The sequence below is a fragment of the Centroberyx affinis genome, unplaced genomic scaffold, assembly GCF_046629955.1.
Source record: "Centroberyx affinis isolate AG114_WGS23_722 - 3 ecotype Tasmania unplaced genomic scaffold, CSIRO-AGI_Caff_v1 ptg003431l_1, whole genome shotgun sequence".
Classification (NCBI taxonomy): domain Eukaryota; kingdom Metazoa; phylum Chordata; class Actinopteri; order Beryciformes; family Berycidae; genus Centroberyx; species Centroberyx affinis.
The window spans coordinates 88,870-108,043 of NW_027281404.1; the positions used below are offsets into that span (position 1 = coordinate 88,870).

Here is a 19,174-nt window from a genome sequence, read left to right on the forward strand (position 1 = left end):
GCTCTCAGGATAATATGTGTGCCAAGTTTCACGTCAATCGGACTCATGGTTTACCTTTCACATGCTTAAATTTTAGACCTTGAATTATTGCGCCCCTTCAGGGTGATGTTGACATTTTTTGTTAGAGCAGCACTTGAACACCATTTCCAATCACTGTACCAAATTTCAAGTTTGTACCATATAGCATCTCACGGTAAACTGCAACACGGAAGAAGGAAAATAATAATAACAAAAATAAATCAAGTCAAATCAATTCAAATTGTATTTATACAGCACATTTCATACACAGGGCAACACAATGTGCTTTACATAAAAAGACAATACAATCGCAACACAATCATAGAAGTGCAAGTGCAGAAGATAGATATGCAGCAACAGGTGTTACTGCAGTTTTTTATATATTAGTTTTTAAATGATTTTTAGATGGTAGAAGGCTGATCTTGTGAGTTGATTGATATGGCTCTTAAAGTTTAGATCGCCGTCTATGATTACACCCAGATTTCTAGCTTCACTTTTGCTCTCCAGAGACCTGAGAACTGAGATGAGCTGCAATTTTCTGTCTCTGAGCCTTTGCACCAAAGATGAGTATTTCTGTTTTGTCTTTGTTCAGTTGTAAACAGTTCTCTGACATCCATAGATTCATATCATCAATACACTGTGTTAGGGAATGTATGGGATCTAGGTCATCACGAGATAGGGATATGTACAGTTCTGAATCATCTGCATAATTATGGTAATTTATTTTTTGTTTCTGTATAACGTGCGAGTGGGAGCATATAGAGATTAAATAGTAGTGGTCCAAGAATCGAACCTTGGGGTACTCCACACATAATACCCACTCTGTCTGAGGCAAAGTCTCCAATGGACACAAAGAACTATCTGTCCTGTAGGTAGGTTCTGAACCAGTTTACAACCGGGCCGGATAGATCGACCCATTTTTCTAACCTCTCTAGTAAAATATCATGGTCAACAGTGTCGAAAGCGGCACTGAGATCCAGGAGCACAAGAACAGATAGATTATTAGTCTGTGTTTATATGCAGATCGTTCACAGCTTTGATAAGTGCTGTTTCTGTGCTATGGTGAGATCAAAAACCCGATTGATAAATGTCTAGAAGGCTGTTTGATGTAAGATAGTTATTAAGCTGAGAATAAACAGTTTTTTCAAGTATTTTGCTGAGGAATGGTAAGTTGGAGATGGGCCTATAGTTAGCAATAATTGTTGCATCAAGGTTGCCCTTCTTCAGTGTTAAAACATATGGGTAAAAACAACCAGGATCTAAAAGAGTAGATACAAATGTGGCTTAAAACTGGATACAAATGTCAATTTGTGACAGAGCTTCAGGCGGACGAACAGAGCATCAGAATCAGAATCAGAATCAGAATAAAGTTTATTGCCAAGTAAGTTTTCACAGTACAAGGAATTTGCTTTGGCATGGAGGTGCATACAATAAACATAAAAATAATAAAATAAAATAAAATAAAAATAATAATAATACAATTAAAAATATAATAAAAAATATAATAAGAAATAAGAAATAAAAATATGTACAAATATATATGTGCAATATAACAATATAACAATATAACTTTTTTTTTTTTCCAAGTGAATGAAATGTACAGTTTGTACAGGTATGTGCAAAAAATTTTCCAAAGAATGTGCAAAGGTATGGGGGGGGGGATAAGGGACTGTGTCAGTGGGGGTCCCGGGCCTTGATGATGAGGCCAGCTGCAGACGGGAAGAAACTGTTCTTGTGGCGTGAGGTTTTGGTCCTGATGGACCGCAGCCTCCTGCCAGAGGGGAGTGTTTCAAATAGTTCGTGTCTAGGGTGAGAGGGGTCGGCCACAATCTTTCTTGCTCGCCTCAGGGTCCTGGAGGCGTACAGGTCCTGGAGGGAAGGTAGATTGCAGCCAATCACCTTCTCAGCAGAGCGAATGATACGCTGCAGTCTGCCCTTGTCCTTGGCAGTGGCAGCAGCGTACCAGATGGTGATGGAGGAGGTGAGGATGGACTCAATGATGGAGGAGTAGAAGTGCACCATCATCGTCTTCGGCAGGTTGAACTTCCTCAGCTGCCGCAGGAAGTACATCCTCTGTTGTGCTTTTTTGGTGAGGGAGCTGATGTTCAGCTCCCACTTGAGGTCCTGGGTGATGATGGAGCCCAGGAAGCGGAAGGACTCCACAGTGTCGACTGGGGAGTCTCTCAGGGTGATGGGAGTGAGTGGGGCTGGGTTCTTCCTGTAGTCCACAACCATCTCCACTGTCTTCACAGCGTTGAGCTCCAGGTTGTTCAGTCCGCACCAGGACACCATGCGGTCAATCTCCTGCCTGTAGGCTGACTCATCCCCACCAGAGATGAGCCCAATGTGGGTGGTGTCGTCCGTGAACTTCAGGAGCTTGACAGACTGGTGACTAGAGGTGCAGCTGTTGGTGTACAGGGAGAAGAGTAGAGGGGAAAGAACGCAGCCTTGGGGGGAACCGGTGCTGATGGTATGGGAGTCAGAGACATGTTTTCCCAGCTTCACGTGCTGCTTTCTGTCCGACAGAAAGTCTGTGATCCACCTGCAGGTGGAGTCAGGCACACTCAGCTGGGAGAGCTTGTCCTGTAGCAGAGCCGGGATGATCGTGTTAAAGGCAGAGCTGAAGTCCACAAACAGGATCCTGGCGTAGGTTCCTGAGGAGTCCAGGTGCTGGAGGATGAAGTGGAGGGCCATGTTTATTGCGTTGTCTACAGACCTGTTGGCTCTGTAGGCGAACTGCAGGGGGTCCAGGATGGGGTCAGTGAAGTTTTTGAGATGTGACAGCACAAGGCGTTCAAAAGACTTCATCACCACAGAGGTCAGGGCGACGGGTCTGTAGTCATTAAGTCCTGTGGTCCTTGGCTTTTTGGGGACAGGGATGATGGTGGAGGTCTTGAAGCAGGCTGGAACGTGGCATGTCTCCAGTGAGGTGTTGAAAATGTCTGTGAACACCGGAGACAGCTGATCGGCACAGTGCTTCAGGGTGGATGGAGAGACAGAGTCTGGCTCGGCTGCTTTGCGGGGGTTCTGTCTCTTGAAAAGCCTGTTAACGTCCCTGCCCAGGATGGATAAAGTCGTCACTGTGGTAGGGGGGGAGGGGGGCTCTGAGGTGGGCAGCTGTGGAGAGGTGTCAGGACTGTCCCATTGTCTTTCAAAGCGGCAGTAGAACTCATTCAGGTTGTTGGCCAGGCGCAAGTCGTTAGCAGAGTGGGGGGCTCTAGGTTTGTAGTTGGTGATCTGTCTGAGCCCTTTCCAGACAGAAGCAGAGTCATTGGCTGAGAACTGGTGTTGGAGTTTCTCAGAGTACAGTTTAGCTTCTCTCACCGCCTTGCTAAACCTGTACTTCGACTCTATAAACCTGACTCTGTCCCCACTCCTAAAGGCCTCTTCCTTCTCTGACCTTAGCTGTCTGAGTTTGGCTGTGAACCAGGGTTTGTCGTTGTTGTACCTCACCGTAGTGCGTGATGGTACACAACTGTCCTCACAGAAGCTAATGTATGATGTCACAGCCTCTGTGTACTCGTCCAGACTGTTGGTAGCAGTCCTGAAAACCTCCCAGTCAGTGCAGTCCAAGCACGCCTGAAGATCTTCCACAGCTTCACTGGTCCACTTTTTTGATGTCCTCACCACAGGTTTGCAGAGCTTTAATTTCTGCCTGTAAGCAGGAATCAGGTGGATCATGACGTGGTCAGAGTGTCCCAGTGCAGCGCGGGGAACGGCGTGATAGGCACTGCTTACTGTGGTGTAACAGTGATCCAGAGTGTTCTCCTCTCTGGTCGGGCATTTAATAAACTGGGAGTTCATGGGAGAGATTTCCTTTGTTAAAGTCACCGATTACAATAACTAAGGAATCCGGGTTTGTCCGCTCCACACACAGTATCTGGTCGGCGAGCATGCGCTGTACCTCCTGCACGTTGGCCTGCGGTGGAATGTAAACACCGACCAGAATGAATGAAACAAACTCGCGAGGGGAGTAGAAGGGTTTACAGTTTATGAAAAGTGATTCCAGATCGGGAGAACAGTGCTGTAGAATCACTGTCACATCCTTACACCATCCACTGTTTGTATAAAAACAGATACCTCCACCTTTCGTCTTGCCGGAAAGCTCTGTGTGGCGATCCGCTCTGAAGAGTTGGAATCCTGCCAGCTGCAGCGCAGAGTCCGGTATCGATCCACACAGCCACGTCTCCGTGAAGCACAGAACGGAAGATGAAGAAAAGTCTCTGTTCTTCCCCAACAGTAGCTGAAGTTCGTCCAATTTGTTTCTCAGTGAACGCACGTTAGAGAGAAATATTCCCGGTAACGGAGTGTGGAGTCCGCGCCAGCGGAGACGCACAAGCGCACCGGCCCGTTTTCCTCTCCTCCGGCGTTTCACTGTGTTTACAAAGGTGAGTGCACCTTTGACCAGAATGTCCAGTAATTCCACAGATGGGGCGATGAAAGTGGGAAAATAATCCTTAGGGGTTGAATCCCTGATGTTCATGAGCTCTTTTCTGGTGAAAGAGCTCGCTGTACCGTAGCAAAACACTGAATTTACGAACAAAACAAGACAAAACAATGCGCACCAACACACCGAGGCAGCCATGTCTTCAGACCGGAAGTTAGTGCAGTGCAGAAACACAAAGGTAGTAGCACTAATAATAAATATAGCCGCAGGCGTCAATTGCCTGGTTCAAGCACTCATGGCATTTTACACCAATTTCAGCTATATTTTGTATATTTTGTACATCCACATGCAACGACCACAGCCAAACTTGACATTTTGACTAAAGCTTGCATCTAGAGCAATAAGCGATTTCAGACCCTATAACCAATCCCAAAACTAACGTGTGCTATGTAGAGATTTCCTTGAGACCTAATGATCTAAACAAATAGCCACACACGCAGGTCAGCTGTGTTGCTGTTTTCACCTCTTTTCTAAAGCTTGTTGTCAAAACTCGGACCGACTCAAAGCTCCTCCCAGTCCATTCAGTAGCTTTTCATTTTTTTAAAACTAGCTCGTCTCCTCCCCCACTGTTTAAAAGCGGCTCTCACCCCCTCCCATCCCTGAAAAAAGTTCTCACAATGACGGAATTGATAAAGCAAGCGAGTAAACTTGTTAAACTAGTAAACTTGCTACCTACCTCTTCACTTGTCATTGTTGGACATACATAACCTTCAGGTGGAGAAAAATATGGCAACGTGAGACTGGTAACTGGCGACACTTCTCAGCAGGCACCTTTAGCTTAGCTATTAGCCTTTATGCACGGTTTGTCCTTGGGGGCATCTGTAGTCCACCAGCTTTGCTGTGGTTTATTTACAAATGTGTTGCGGTTTCTGTCACCCTCTAGTGGTGGGAAAATTGCTTAGTGCAGCTTTATGGAGATACAAATTGAGCCATTTTTGGCGCCCCCTATGAGATGATTTGGAATTTTGTTGCAGATATGCTTGATTACCTCTGCTGAACATGTGTAACAAGTTTTGTATTGATCCAAAAAACGCTCAGTAAGTTACGACTGGTTTTGTGTTCGGTCACGCCCTTGTGAAGTTCATTTGCTGCTGGCAAATTGTTTATCCGATTTTCCGATGTTACAAAGTGTATCTCACTGCCCTTTGGCTGTATTCCACGTTTGGTAGTGATAGGTCAAAAAATGAAAAAGCCTTACGGAAAAAAACTTTGTTTCGCAATATTCAAAATAGTGGAAAATTGTCATGCTGGATTTCGGTGGTCCCGAGGCAGATTAATAAAGCTAGGACAAGTGGGTCATTTTACCAGGTTTGGTGTAAATTGGACTTAAAGGTATACTCAGCAGGATTTCCCCCCTTGAAATAGCATAAACTCAACCAAAAATTATCCTACTCAATCATTACTTATGGCCCATTGGTAGTCTGTGACAGTGTGTGTGTGTTGACCTTTTTGGCAGCAGGTGTATCCTGCAACCAAAACAATTGCTGAATTGTTTTATATCTAAAAGCCACGCTGGCTGTGGTAGCGGCCCAAACTCAAAAAAAGAGCAACTGGTCAGAGCTAGTGTGTATCATGAGCTGGCAGCTAGCTATCGTTAGCGTTGTTTCGTTGTAGTAGAAAAGCTGATAGCTAAGCTAACCGACACCTACCTTTCCAACAGAAGACTTCCAACTTCCCAGTCCACGTCGCTCTTCATCTCCATCCTCTCCTTCAATACTCTCCAAAGGGTGAAAGCAAACCCCAGATTCACTGGGGTTCACTGGAATGAGCCTTGTCTGCTTGGCGTTTTGCCTCGCTGTACTTTTTTACTGGTTTTTACCATTCTGGCAACCGCAGGGAGGAGGGGTCAACTTTGAAAGCTGTGTTTACAAGTCACAACCAGCAAAATCCTACTCAGTATGCCTTTAAATTCTGAGAGAAAATATCACTACGGCGCCCCCTTTTGGCCAATTTGCATCGAACTTGGTAGGCAGGTTTGAAATGCCTTTCCGGACAATATGCCCAAGTTTGGAACTAATTGCCCAAATGCACTTTGATTTATAAGCTATTACATGGTTATTACATGATAGACCATGCCTAATAATGATAATAATTGATAATAATAAATCAGTAGGAAAACAATAGTGGTTCAAGCACTACGTGCTTGAACCACTAATAATCATCCTCACTATATTTGTGAGGCACTTCAAACAAAAAGACAAGAAATAAAACAAACTTTGAGTCGGCTTGAAAGTCCACTACTGCAACCACTAGGAACATCATCTACTTGAAACCAAAAAGACAGCTGACTAAAGCCAACTCATGAAAATTAAGAAAATGTATCAACAGGTCTACTGCTATAGACAAATGAGAGCAATAACAAGTCACCAGTTAAAAACATGTTTATAAAACTTTGTTATATCTCAAAAGAATACAGTTTTACTATGTACATTTGTACCTTCATCTCTGAATGCAAATATATGCAAATCTATGCAACCACAATACAGATTAATGTAATAGAGTTCCACCACATGAATTATAAGGAGTTGCAAACCTTTGCACACCTTTTCTAAAAACTAAGAAAAATATTTGAAATCATTAAACTATTATAAGGTTGTTTAAGTGAAAATTGATCTCTGTGATGATTTAGTAAACCCCACTTGTCTTCAAATTAAAATGATGGAAAAATCTTTCTGGTCTACTGCTATAGCCAAATGAGAGCAATAACATCTGTTAAAAACAAGTTTATAAAACTTTGTTATATCTCAAAAGAATACAGTTTTACTATGTACATTTGTACCTTCATCTCTGAATACAAATTTCTTTTAATGTCTATGGACACGTGATTGTATGAACATGCAAATACAATACAGATTAATGTAATAGAGTTCCACCACATGAATTGCAAAAGGAGTTTCAAACCTTTGCACACCTTTTCTAAAACTAAGAAAAATATTTGAAATCATAAAACTATTATAAGGTTGGTGAATAAGGTTAAGTGAAAATTGATCTCTGTTATGATTTAGTAAACCCCACTTGTCTTCAAATTAAAATGATGGAAACACCTTTCTGGACTGGAATACATTTGACATGAATTTGCGGATCTCTTTTGACTGCACCCCATAAATAATGGGGTTCAGGCTGCCAGGGATGATATGAAACAGAATGGAAGATAGTTTCCTATAGTCTGAGTACAGGGGGAAGCGATGCAGGATGATGATGAGAAATCCACATAAAAACATAATCAGGTATACAAACAGATGGGTGCTACATGTCTTTAGAGCTTTACTGTTCAAAGACTTGTTCTTACTTGTCAGGCAGACAATTGTGATTTTAGCATAAGTGAGAACTATACTGCCTATAGAGGCAGTAAGCAGAACCACACTGAAGGTGAGGCCATAGACGTTATTGATAAAGACACTCTCACAGGAGAGTTTAAACAACGATGCATTGTCACAGTAAGGGTTTGCGATCAGAGTCCTGCATCTCTTCAGCCGTATGGTCAGGCCGAGCAGAATAGCCACCAAAACAAAGGCCACCCCCCAGGCAGAAACAGTTAATTTTATCACCATTTTGTTACTCATGATTGTAGTGTAGCGCAGGGGATTGCAGATGGCCACATATCTGTCAAAGGCCATGATCATGAGTACTGTGTGAGAGGCGGTAGCGAACATGTGTGTGGTGAAGGCTTGAACCACACACTCATAATAGCTGATGAGGCGTTCAGAGGGCGGCACCAACATGTCTACAAGCAGCCGGGGCACCATGATAGAGTTTCCAAGAATGTCATTGATTGGCAGATTGCAAAAAAGGAGATACATAGGCTGGTGAAGGCTCTTGTCAATGGACACCAGGACTACAATGCCTACATTGGCAAACATAATAAATAGATAGGAAAAAAAGAAAAATAGAAATACAGAGTACTTGGAATCCTCTGTGACCTTTAAGCCCTCCAGCTGTAGTGTGAAGCTGTTGTAGGTGTAGTTTTCCATCAACCTGAAATAAGAAACACAAGAGGGAATATTGTTATGTCACATTTTAGGAAATATACATACATATATATATATATATATATAAACAAGATATACTGATATGATATCAGGTATACTGATATGCTGTATGACAATGTAGCTCCTTCAGGAAACAATTTGCAAAGATCAATAAAAAATGATAGAGCTGATTGTTTCCAGTTTGGTTTCACTAAAAAAAATCAAAGCTCTGATTTGGGTGTTGCATTTTTTTCCTTCTACTTTCAAAATAATGAAACAAATTTCACTCCTATTGTTCCAAGAGCAGTATTAATAGGATGATTGTCTATAGAATGAATCTCTGTGTATGAAATTGTTATAATACCTGCTTTCTTTCTCTAGTTGTTCCTGCAGTCATCTAATATTCACCAGCCGAACTTCAGCAAGAAGTAAGACCTCAACGTCTGTCACAGTTTTTATAAACACGATTTTCTTGTCTGGGGAAATAATTGTCTTTACCTCAGACAATGTGTGATGCATCATCAAGTCATCAGATCCATGGAAACTGTCAACAGGCTCTCCAGGTTGGAGCAAATGAAACATACAGTGTCTTTTGTCTGGTGTCAAGAAACCAACATACTTTAAAGTGAATAGGGTAGATGTCATATGCCATGTTTGTACTTCCTTTAATACACAATAAGTTGAAGTTGGTTTAATTCCACATCTGTATACATCAATTTTTAGAAAAAAACAAAAGTTGATTAAAAAATATTCACACAATAGTTCGAAAATATTGCTGATTCCATCTGCAAAAGGGTTTTAAAGGAGGGTGACACTGAGAGGGTTAACAGACATAAACAGCCTGGATTGTGCGTATACAACATGGGGTGAAACCGAGAGAGACACAAAGTAGGCAACTTCTTGAAATTTTTAGGATACTGTTCATGCCTATTCCTTGATTGGTTCCAGGTTGTGCGACCAGATCACAACCCAATGGTAACTCAATAACTTTACATACTTACCTAATGCCCTCTAGCCCTCTAGCAAGCAAGCAAGCAAGCAAATTTATTTATAGAGCATTTCATACACAGGGGCAATTCAGTGTGCTTTACATACATAAAAGCAAAAGGAACATCCATATATAATTAAAAGAAAGTACAATGTACATAAAATAGTAGTTAAAAAGAGAGTAATATAATTTAAAAAAAAAAAAAGTAATAAAAAGAAAATACAAAGTACATACTATCCCTCAATCGTATCATACAATCCCTCAAATGCTTTTAACCTGGATTTAAAAATTGCTACATTTGGGGCACATCTAAGATCTTCTGGCAGTTTGTTCCAGTTGCATGCAGCATAACAGCTAAATGCTGCTTCACCATGTTTAGTTTGGGCTCTGGGCTGTACTAGCTGACCTGAGTCCATGGATCTAAGAGCCCTGCATATCAGAGATGTATTCTTGGCCCAGACCATTCAGTGATTTGTAGACTAGTAGCAGCACTTTAAAATCTATTCTGTAACAAACTGGAAGCCAGTGTAAAGATTTTAGAACTGGAGTAATGTGCTCTGTTCTCCTGGTCCTGGATAAAACTCTAGCAGCAGCATTCTGAGTGAGCTGCAGCTGTTTAATGGTCATTTTAGGGAGACCAGTTACTAGTGGGGCTCTACTGGCTTGACCACTCATCTAGTCGCCTCTGTAGGAAAGCCCTTGTTAAGAGAGTTTAGTTTCTTTGGCTCCTTGTGTTAGTTGTCGGTAATTGTCTCTGCCCTTTAGAGGACAATTGGGAGTCTATTTGCAGTTGCCCACACTATTCATTTGCCCACATTATTTATTATTCATTGGTAAGATATAGGCCCATCTTTGTTAATGCAATCGTTAATGTTATTGGCAACATCATTGTTTGGATACTATAACATGCTCCAGCTAGTATTACTAGTATTGTACATGTACTTGAGTTTATCGGTATTAGGTCACTGGCCCTTTAAGAGGAACAGAGTTTCCGGCTCTGACCAGTCCATCCCGGTCTGTTTGCTAGGGAGCTGCATTTACTTTCTTCCGTGTCGGGGAAGTTGTGTGTCAATGACAGATGTAAGTAGAGTATTTATGTTTAGGTTTGTGCCTTGTTTCACTACTGCAACTTACTCTGGAGCCTATCCGTTTCTGTTGTTGTGTCTCTCCGCTAGTCAGATTCTGTCAGCTATGTTCGCTAGTTAGCCTAGCTGAGTGCTAGCTAGGCTAGATATATAAACCTATCGTTCTGTTTACTATTAGAGCATTGAACTGAACTCTTACATTGGTATACTGTTAATGCCCTTGTGCCTGTATTGCCTAGCTTAGTCCCCCCGCATAGCCAGTCAGTCTATATAGCTAGGATAGCTATGTTTAACATTGTCTCCAGCTCCTAACTACGGGGACTATTGTAACTCTAGACAACAGCGTTATGTTTAATGTGTGTGCATGTTAGATCATGCGATTGCTCATGTGTGTTATTACTGTTTATTAATATATATCTGTTGTATCGTGTTTCCCTGTAGAACCACATTCTACCCTTGAATAAAGACCCCTAAACTGAAGCTCCTCCTCGGTGATTCTCCGATCGGAGTCACACCCCATAGTGTTCACCAGCTCTATTCCACACATCTGTAGAGGCCCCCAAAGACCTCTATTTCAGCCTCAGTGCACTGAAATTTGCATGCATGCATGCAGCCAATAAGGATGAGCCTGTTCACCGTGTTCCAGTGCTCAGAACTGAAACACGAGACCCGAGAAAGACCCAGAAAGACCCAGACACATCCAACAGATAAAATCTGATGAATGGACAGGCCGTCAACCGCTGTACAGATCTCCTCCAACCCACTATGCCACTAAAAAGGGCTGTGGACGCTGCTACACTGCGTGTAGAGTGCACAAATGGCAATGGGACGATCTCTGCCCGCCAACACAGAAGCTTGTGACATGCCATCACAGAGCCAGTGGGCGAGTCTCGGTTTCGACAGGGGCTTGCCAGCCACTCCATCCACATAGCACACAAACAACCCCTCATGACAAGAGGAGATTGCTGATACATACATTTGTTAGTAGAAAGCACCTGTCTCCTCTCCAGGTGCTGGAGAAAAGAGAGAATAGATCCAGTTGAACAGTTCAGTGGATCAAGGTCTCTCTTCCCACACACACCACTTTTGAAAACCCAGCTGTTTTGCTTTGTAGTTAGTGATGGTGGCTTGCGCTCGCGCGCCCTGGATGGTCTGTGCAGACAAGCCAGCATGCATAAATCTGTCCCTCTCAGGAACCAAACTCTCATGCCAATCGCTCCCTTTGCCTGCGACAGAGCACCCCAAAATAGGGGAGCTGAGAATGAGACAGAGAAGAGGGAAGGCATAAAGCAGCCTTCTTGGCCATGGTGGGCGTGCAAATGCATCCACGCCCAGGGGTGGATTGTCTCTGTGAAGCAGAGAGAACAATAGCGGACAGTGGAAGTTTTGCCTTGAGGCAAAAAGATCCACTTCCGCCCTTCCGAAGAGGGACCAAATCTGGTCCGCTACGTCGGGATGTAACATCCATTCCTTCGCCAGGGGCCCGCCCCTCGACATGATGTTGGCCCCTGCATTATCCGTTCTTTGTGGCCCACAACTACAAGCTCTCTGCAGCTCTAAACAGACGCGCAGATTGAATGCCGCCCTGTCTGTTGATATAAGCCACCGTGGTCCGATTGTCTCAACAGCACATTTTTGCCCTGTAAAGGGGTGCAAAGCATTGTAGAACCTGCAACACCGCCATCAGCTCCAGTAGGTTGATGTGACGGTTTTGCTCTGGAGGCCAATACTGCCTAGTTTGGTACTGATTACACAAATGCACATTTACAAGCTATTACATGGTTATTAAACAGGGCATGCCCACTTTCACCAATCACAACCAACCTTCAGATTTTGACTAGTACATGGTCCTAGAGCAAATTCCATTAAATTTCAACAATGGCATTAGCAGATACAGCCTTTGTGGTGCTCCCTATTGATTGATTTCAAAATGCCGTTGTAGATATGTTTGTTGTTTCTTGTTAACAAGTTTACCAAGTTTTGTGTTGATTGCATCAATGGTCTTTGAGTTATGGCCAGTTTTGTGTTAGGCCACGGCCATTGCGAAGTTCATTCACTCATGGCCCCCATATTGGTTGTCAGATTTTTCTGGAAAATGGTTACAAAGTGTATCTCAAGGCCCTGTAAATATGTACAAAGTTTGGTGTTGATAGGTGAAAAACTGAAAAAGCCTTATGGAAAAAACTGTTTTTCCAAATTCTGCAAATTAACAAAAAATCTATATAGGTGGACTTTGGTGGTCCAATTTTTTTTTAGATTTTTAGAGCGCTCTCAGAATAATATGTGTGCCAAGTTTCACGTCAATCAGACTCATGGTTTACCTTTCAAATGCTTAAATTTTAGACCTTGAATTATTGCGCCCCTTCAGGGTGATGTTGACATTTTTTGTTAGAGCAGCACTTGAACACCATTTCCAATCACTGTACCAAATTTCAAGTTTGTACCATATAGCATCTCACGGTAAACTGCAACACGGAAGAAGGAAAATAATAATAACAAAAATAAATCAAGTCAAGTCAATTCAAATTGTATTCATACAGCACATTTCATACACAGGGCAACACAATGTGCTTTACAAAGACAATACAATCGCAACACAATCATAGAAGTGCAAGTGCAGAAGATAAATATGCAGCAACAGGTGTTACTGCAGTTATACAAGAATCAGGGCAGAATATGCAAGTGTCAGGGCGCCCCGGTAGCTCACTAAGTAGTGCGCGTACCCCATAAGGCTCAGTCCTTCCTTCAACGACCTGAGTTCAAATCCAGCCCGCAGACATTTGCTGCATGGCCTCCCCTCTCCTAACCCAACCCATCATCTGCATAATTATGGTAATTTATTTTGTGTTTCTGTATAACATGTGTGAGTGGGAGCATATAGATTTTAAATAGTAGTGGTCCAAGAATCGAACCTTGGGGTACTCCACGCATAATACCCACTCTGTCTGAGGCAAAGTCTCCAATGGACACAAAGAACTATCTGTCCTGTAGGTATGTTCTGAACCAGTTTAGAACCGGGCCGGATAGATCGACCCATTTTTCTAACCTCTCTAGTAAAATATCATGGTCAACAGTGTCGAAAGCGGCACTGAGATCCAGGAGCACAAGAACAGATAGATTATTAGTCTGTGTTTATATGTAGATCGTTCACAACTTTAATAAGTGCTGTTTCTGTGCTATGTTGAGATCAAAAACCCGATTGATAAATGTCTAGAAGGCTGTTTGATGTAAGATAGTTATTAAGCTGAGAATAAACAGTTTTTTCAAGTATTTTGCTGAGGAATGGTAAGTTGGAGATGGGCCTATAGTTAGCAATAATTGTTGCATCAAGGTTGCCCTTCTTCAGTGTTAAAACATATGGGTAAAAACAACCAGGATCTAAAAGAGTAGATAAAAATGTGGTTTAAAACTGGATAAAAATGTAAATTTGTGACAGAGCTTAAGGCAGACGAACAGAGCATGCCTCTCTTCAGACCGGAAGTTAGTGCAGTGCAGAAACACAAAGGTAGTAGCACTAATAATAAATATAGCCGCAGGCGTCAATTGCCTGGTTCAAGCACTCATGGCATTTTACACCAATTTCAGCTATATTTTGTATATTTTGTACATCCACATGCAACGACTACAGCCAAACTTGACATTTTGACTAAAGCTTGCATCTAGAGCATGATTCCATTTACCAGTTAAAATTGCAATAAGCGATTTCAGACCCTATAACCAATCCCAAAACTAACGTGTGCTATGTAGAGATTTCCTTGAGACGTAATGATCTAAACAAATAGCCACACACGCGGGTCAGCTGTGTTGCTGTTTTCACCTCTTTTCTAAAGCTTGTTGTCAAAACTCGGACCGACTCAAAGCTCCTCCCGGTCCATTCAGTAGCTTTTCATTTTTTTAAAACTAGCTCGTCTCCTCCCTCACTGTTTAAAAGCGGCTCTCACCCCCTCCCATCCCTGAAAAAAGTTCTCACAATGGCGGAATTGATAAAGCAAGCGAGTAAACTTGTTAAACTAGTAAACTTGCTACCTACCTCTTCACTTGTCATTGTTGGACATACATAACCTTCAGGTGGAGAAAAATATGGCAAAGTGAGACTGGTAACTGGCGACACTTCTCAGCAGGCACCTTTAGCTTAGCTATTAGCCTTTATGCACGGTTTGTCCTTGGGGGCATCTGTAGTCCACCAGCTTTGCTGTGGTTTATTTACAAATGTGTTGCGGTTTCTGTCACCCTCTAGTGGTGGGAAAATTGCTTAGTGCAGCTTTATGGAGATACAAATTGAGCCATTTTTGGCGCCCCCTATGAGATGATTTGGAATTTTGTTGCAGATATGCTTGATTACCTCTGCTGAACATGTGTAACAAGTTTTGTATTGATCCAAAAAACGCTCAGTAAGTTACGGCTGGTTTTGTGTTCGGTCACGCCCTTGTGAAGTTCATTTGCTGCTGGCAAATTGTTTATCCGATTTTCCGATGTTACAAAGTGTATCTCACTGCCCTTTGGCTGTATACCACGTTTGCTAGTGATAGGTCAAAAAGTGAAAAAGCCTTACGGAAAAAAACTTTGTTTCGCAATATTCAAAATGGTGGAAAATTGTCATGCTGGATTTTGGTGGTCCCGAGGCAGATTAATAAAGCTAGGACAAGTGGGTCATTTTACCAGGTTTGGTGTAAATTGGACTTAAAGGTATACTGAGCAGGATTTCCCCCCTTGAAATAGCATAAACTCAACCAAAAATTATTACTCAATTACTTATGGCCCATTGGTAGTCTGTGACAGTGTGTGTGTTGACCTTTTTGGCAGCAGGTGTATCCTGCAACCAAAACAATTGCTGAATTGTTTTATATCTAAAAGCCACGCTGGCTGTGGTAGCGGCCCAAAACTCAAAAACAGAGCAACTGGTCAGAGCTAGTGTGTATCATGAGCTGGCAGCTAGCTATCGTTAGCATTGTTTCGTTGTAGTAGAAAAGCTGATAGCTAAGCTAACTGACACCTACCTTTCCAACAGAAAACTTCCAACTTCCCAGTCCACGTCGCTCTTCATCTCCATCCTCTCCTTCAATACTCTCCAAAGGGTGAAAGCAAACCCCAGATTCACTGGGGTTCACTGGAATGAGCCTTGTCTGCTTGGCCTTTTGCCTCGCTGTACTTTTTTACTGGTTTTTACCATTCTGGCAACCGCAGGGAGGAGGGGTCAACTTTGAAAGCTGTGTTTACAAGTCACAACCAGCAAAATCCTACTCATTATGCCTTTAAATTCTGAGAGAAAATATCACTACGGTGCCCCCTTTTGGCCAATTTGCATCAAACTTGGTAGGCATGAAATGCCTTTCTGGACAATATGCCCAAGTTTTGAACTAATTGCCCAAATGCACTTTGATTTATAAGCTATTACATGGTTATTACATGATAGACCATGCCTAATAATGATAATAATTGATAATAATAAATCAGTAGGAAAACAATAGCACTACGTGCTTGAACCACTAATAATCATCCTCACTATATTTGTGAGGCACTTCAAACAAAAAGACAAGAAATAAAACAAACTTTGAGTTGGCTTGAAAGTCCACTCCTGCAACCACTAGGAACATCATCTACTTGAAACCAAAAAGACAGCTGACTAAAGCCAACTCATGAAAATTAATAAAACGTATCAACTGGTCTACTGCTATAGCCAAATGAGAGCAATAACAAGTCACCAGTTAAAAACATGTTTATAAAACTTTGTTATATCTCAAAAGAATACAGTTTTACTATGTACATTTGTACCTTCATCTCTGAATACAAATTTATGCAAATTTATGCAAATACAATACAGATTAATGTAATAATACGTTTATTTATATAGCACCTTTCAAGAACAGACGTCACAAAGTGCTTCACAAAGAACAAAGAAAGCAAAAATAATACACAGAGCAGCAGACAGTAATTGCAGACATCCAGCTAAAAACAGAAGACATCCCAGAAAAGGATAAAGAAAAATTAAACAAAAGCAAGTCTAAACAAATGGGTCTTGAGCTGCTTTTTAAAAGTGTCCACCGTGTCCACTGATCTTAAGACCAGTGGGAGAGAGTTCCAGAGTTTAGGAGCTACAACCTCAAAAGCACGGTCACCCTTTGTCTTAAGGCTCGAGCGAGGAACAAACAACAAACCCTGGTCAGAGGACCTCCGAGTCCTACTGGTAATATGAGGCTGCAGCAGCTCTTTAATATAAGCAGGTGCCTGATCATGCAAGGCTCTGTACGTGGTAACAAGAATCTTGAACTGGATTCTAAATTTGATGGGAAGCCAGTGTAAGGACATCAGGATTGGTGTTACATGAGAGCTTTTGGAGGACTTGGTAAGAAGCTTGGCAGCAGCATTTTGGACCACTTGTAAATGGTTTAGGGACGTGTTGCTAAGACAGGTGAAAAGAGAATTGCAGTAATCAAGACGGGAGGAAATAAACGCATGTATAACCATCTCCATCTCAGTTATGGACAGAATGGACCTGAGTTTGGCAATGTTTCTCAGCTGGTAGAAACAAGAACGGACCAAACAATTTACATGTTGGTCAAGATTCAAAGCCTGGCCCATAGAAACACCTAGATTACGGAGGGTAGGTTTAACAGATGAGGATAAAGAGCCAAGACTGTCCATCACCTTCGGGACAACATCATCTGGGGCAGAAACAAGAACTTCAGTTTTGTCAGTATTTAGCTGAAGAAAATTATCTGCCATCCAAACTTTTATAGAGGTGAGGCACTTCAGTAGAACAGACAGTTTAGAGACATTTTGTGGGTTAAACGAAATATATAATTGAATATCGTCTGCATAGCAATGGAAGGAGATGTCTTTAAAATTTCTAATTATCTGCCCGAGAGGGAGCAAGTATAATGCAAACAGCAGGGGGCCCAGGACCGAACCTTGGGGAACACCACATAACAGAGATTCAGCTGATGAGACATATTTATGAACTGTGACTGAGAAAGACCTGTCTGACAGGTACGAGGAGAACCAATCCAATGCTGAACCAGAGATACCCATAATAATAGAGTTCCACCACATGAATTATAAGGAGTTGCAAACCTTTGCACACCTTTTCTAAAAACTAAGAAAAATATTTGAAATCATAAAACTATTATACGGTTGTTTAAGTGAAAATGTATCTCTGTTATGATTTAGTAAACCCCACTTGTCTTCAAATTAAAATGATGGAAAAACCTTTCTGGACTGGAATACATTTGACATGAATTTGCGGATCTCTTTTGACTGCACCCCATAAATAATGGGGTTCAGGCTGCCAGGGATGATATGAAACAGAATGGAAGATAGTTTCCTATAGTCTGAGTACAGGGGGAAGCGATGCAGGATGATGATGAGAAATCCACATAAAAACATAATCAGGTATACAAACAGATGGGTGCTACATGTCTTTAGAGCTTTACTGTTCAAAGACTTGTTCTTACTTGTCAGGCAGACAATTGTGATTTTAGCATAAGTGAGAACCATACTGCCTATAGAAGCTGTGAACAGGACCACAGTGAAAGTGAGGCCATAGACGTTATTGATAAAGACACTCTCACAGGAGAGTTTAAACAATGAGGCATTGTCACAGAGAGGGTTTGCGATCAGAGTCCTGCATCTCTTCAGCCGTATGGTCAGGCCGAGCAGAATAGCCACCAAAACAAAGGCCACCCCCCAGGCAGAAACAGTTAATTTTATCACCATTTTGTTACTCATGATTGTAGTGTAGCGCAGGGGATTGCAGATGGCCACATATCTGTCAAAGGCCATGATCATGAGTACTGTGTGAGAGGTGGTACCGAACATGTGTGTGGTGAAGGCTTGAACCACACACTCATAATAGCTGATGAGGCGTTCAGAGGGAGGCACCAACATGTCTACAAGCAGCCGGGGCACCATGATAGAGTTTCCAACGATATCATTGATTGGCAGATTGCAAAAAAGGAGATACATAGGCTGCTGAAGGCTCTTGTCAATGCACACCAGGACTACAATGCCTACATTGGCAAACATAATAAATAGATAGGAAAAAAAGAAAAATAGAAAGACAGGGTACATGGAATCCTCTGTGACCTTTAAGCCCTCCAGCTGTAGTGTGAAGCTGTTGTAGGTGTAGTTTTCCATCAACCTGAAATAAGAAACACAAGAGGGAATATTGTTATGTCACGTTAGTAAATATGTATATATATATATCTATATATATATAGATATATATATGTATACGATATACTGATATGATATCAGGTATACTGATATGCTGTATGATAATGTAGCTCCTGTAAGTCTGAACAAAAGACAGGGCCATTCAGCATTTAGTGGACAAGGTAGTTCAGGAAACAATTTGCAAAGATCAATAAAAAATGATAGAGCTGATTGTTTCCAGTCTGGTTTTGCTAAAAATAAAAAAAAATAAAAAATCAAAGCTCTGATTTGGGTGTTACATTTTTTTCCTTCTACTTTCAAAATAATTCAACAGATTTCACTTAGCTATTGTTCCAAGAGCAGTATTACAGTTTTTCTCAGTCGCTTTGTTACATTTCTCGAATCATCCTTAACATTTGCAAAACAGTAAGTGCATTTCTCAAAACAAATCGTACAAACAGCACCACACAATAGATTACTTGCAAAAGCCTGTAACTTGCTCAAAATCCTTAGTCTA

The 19,174-nt window shown here is 41.8% G+C and overlaps 2 protein-coding genes across 2 annotated transcripts; both read right to left on the reverse strand.

Moving 5' to 3' along the window:
* Nucleotides 1-7,491: 7,491 nt before the first annotated feature.
* LOC139661005 (olfactory receptor 8G17-like) lies at nt 7,492-8,460 on the reverse strand. Its single transcript, XM_071539315.1, has one exon. The coding sequence runs from the start codon at nt 8,434-8,436 to the stop codon at nt 7,492-7,494; it is 945 nt and encodes a 314-aa protein (XP_071395416.1). The 5' UTR covers nt 8,437-8,460.
* Nucleotides 8,461-17,694: 9,234 nt separating this feature from the next.
* On the reverse strand, nt 17,695-18,663 carry LOC139661007 (olfactory receptor 8G17-like). The gene has a single exon (XM_071539317.1). It carries the CDS (start codon nt 18,637-18,639, stop codon nt 17,695-17,697), a length of 945 nt encoding a protein of 314 aa, XP_071395418.1. The 5' UTR covers nt 18,640-18,663.
* Nucleotides 18,664-19,174: the final 511 nt, after the last annotated feature.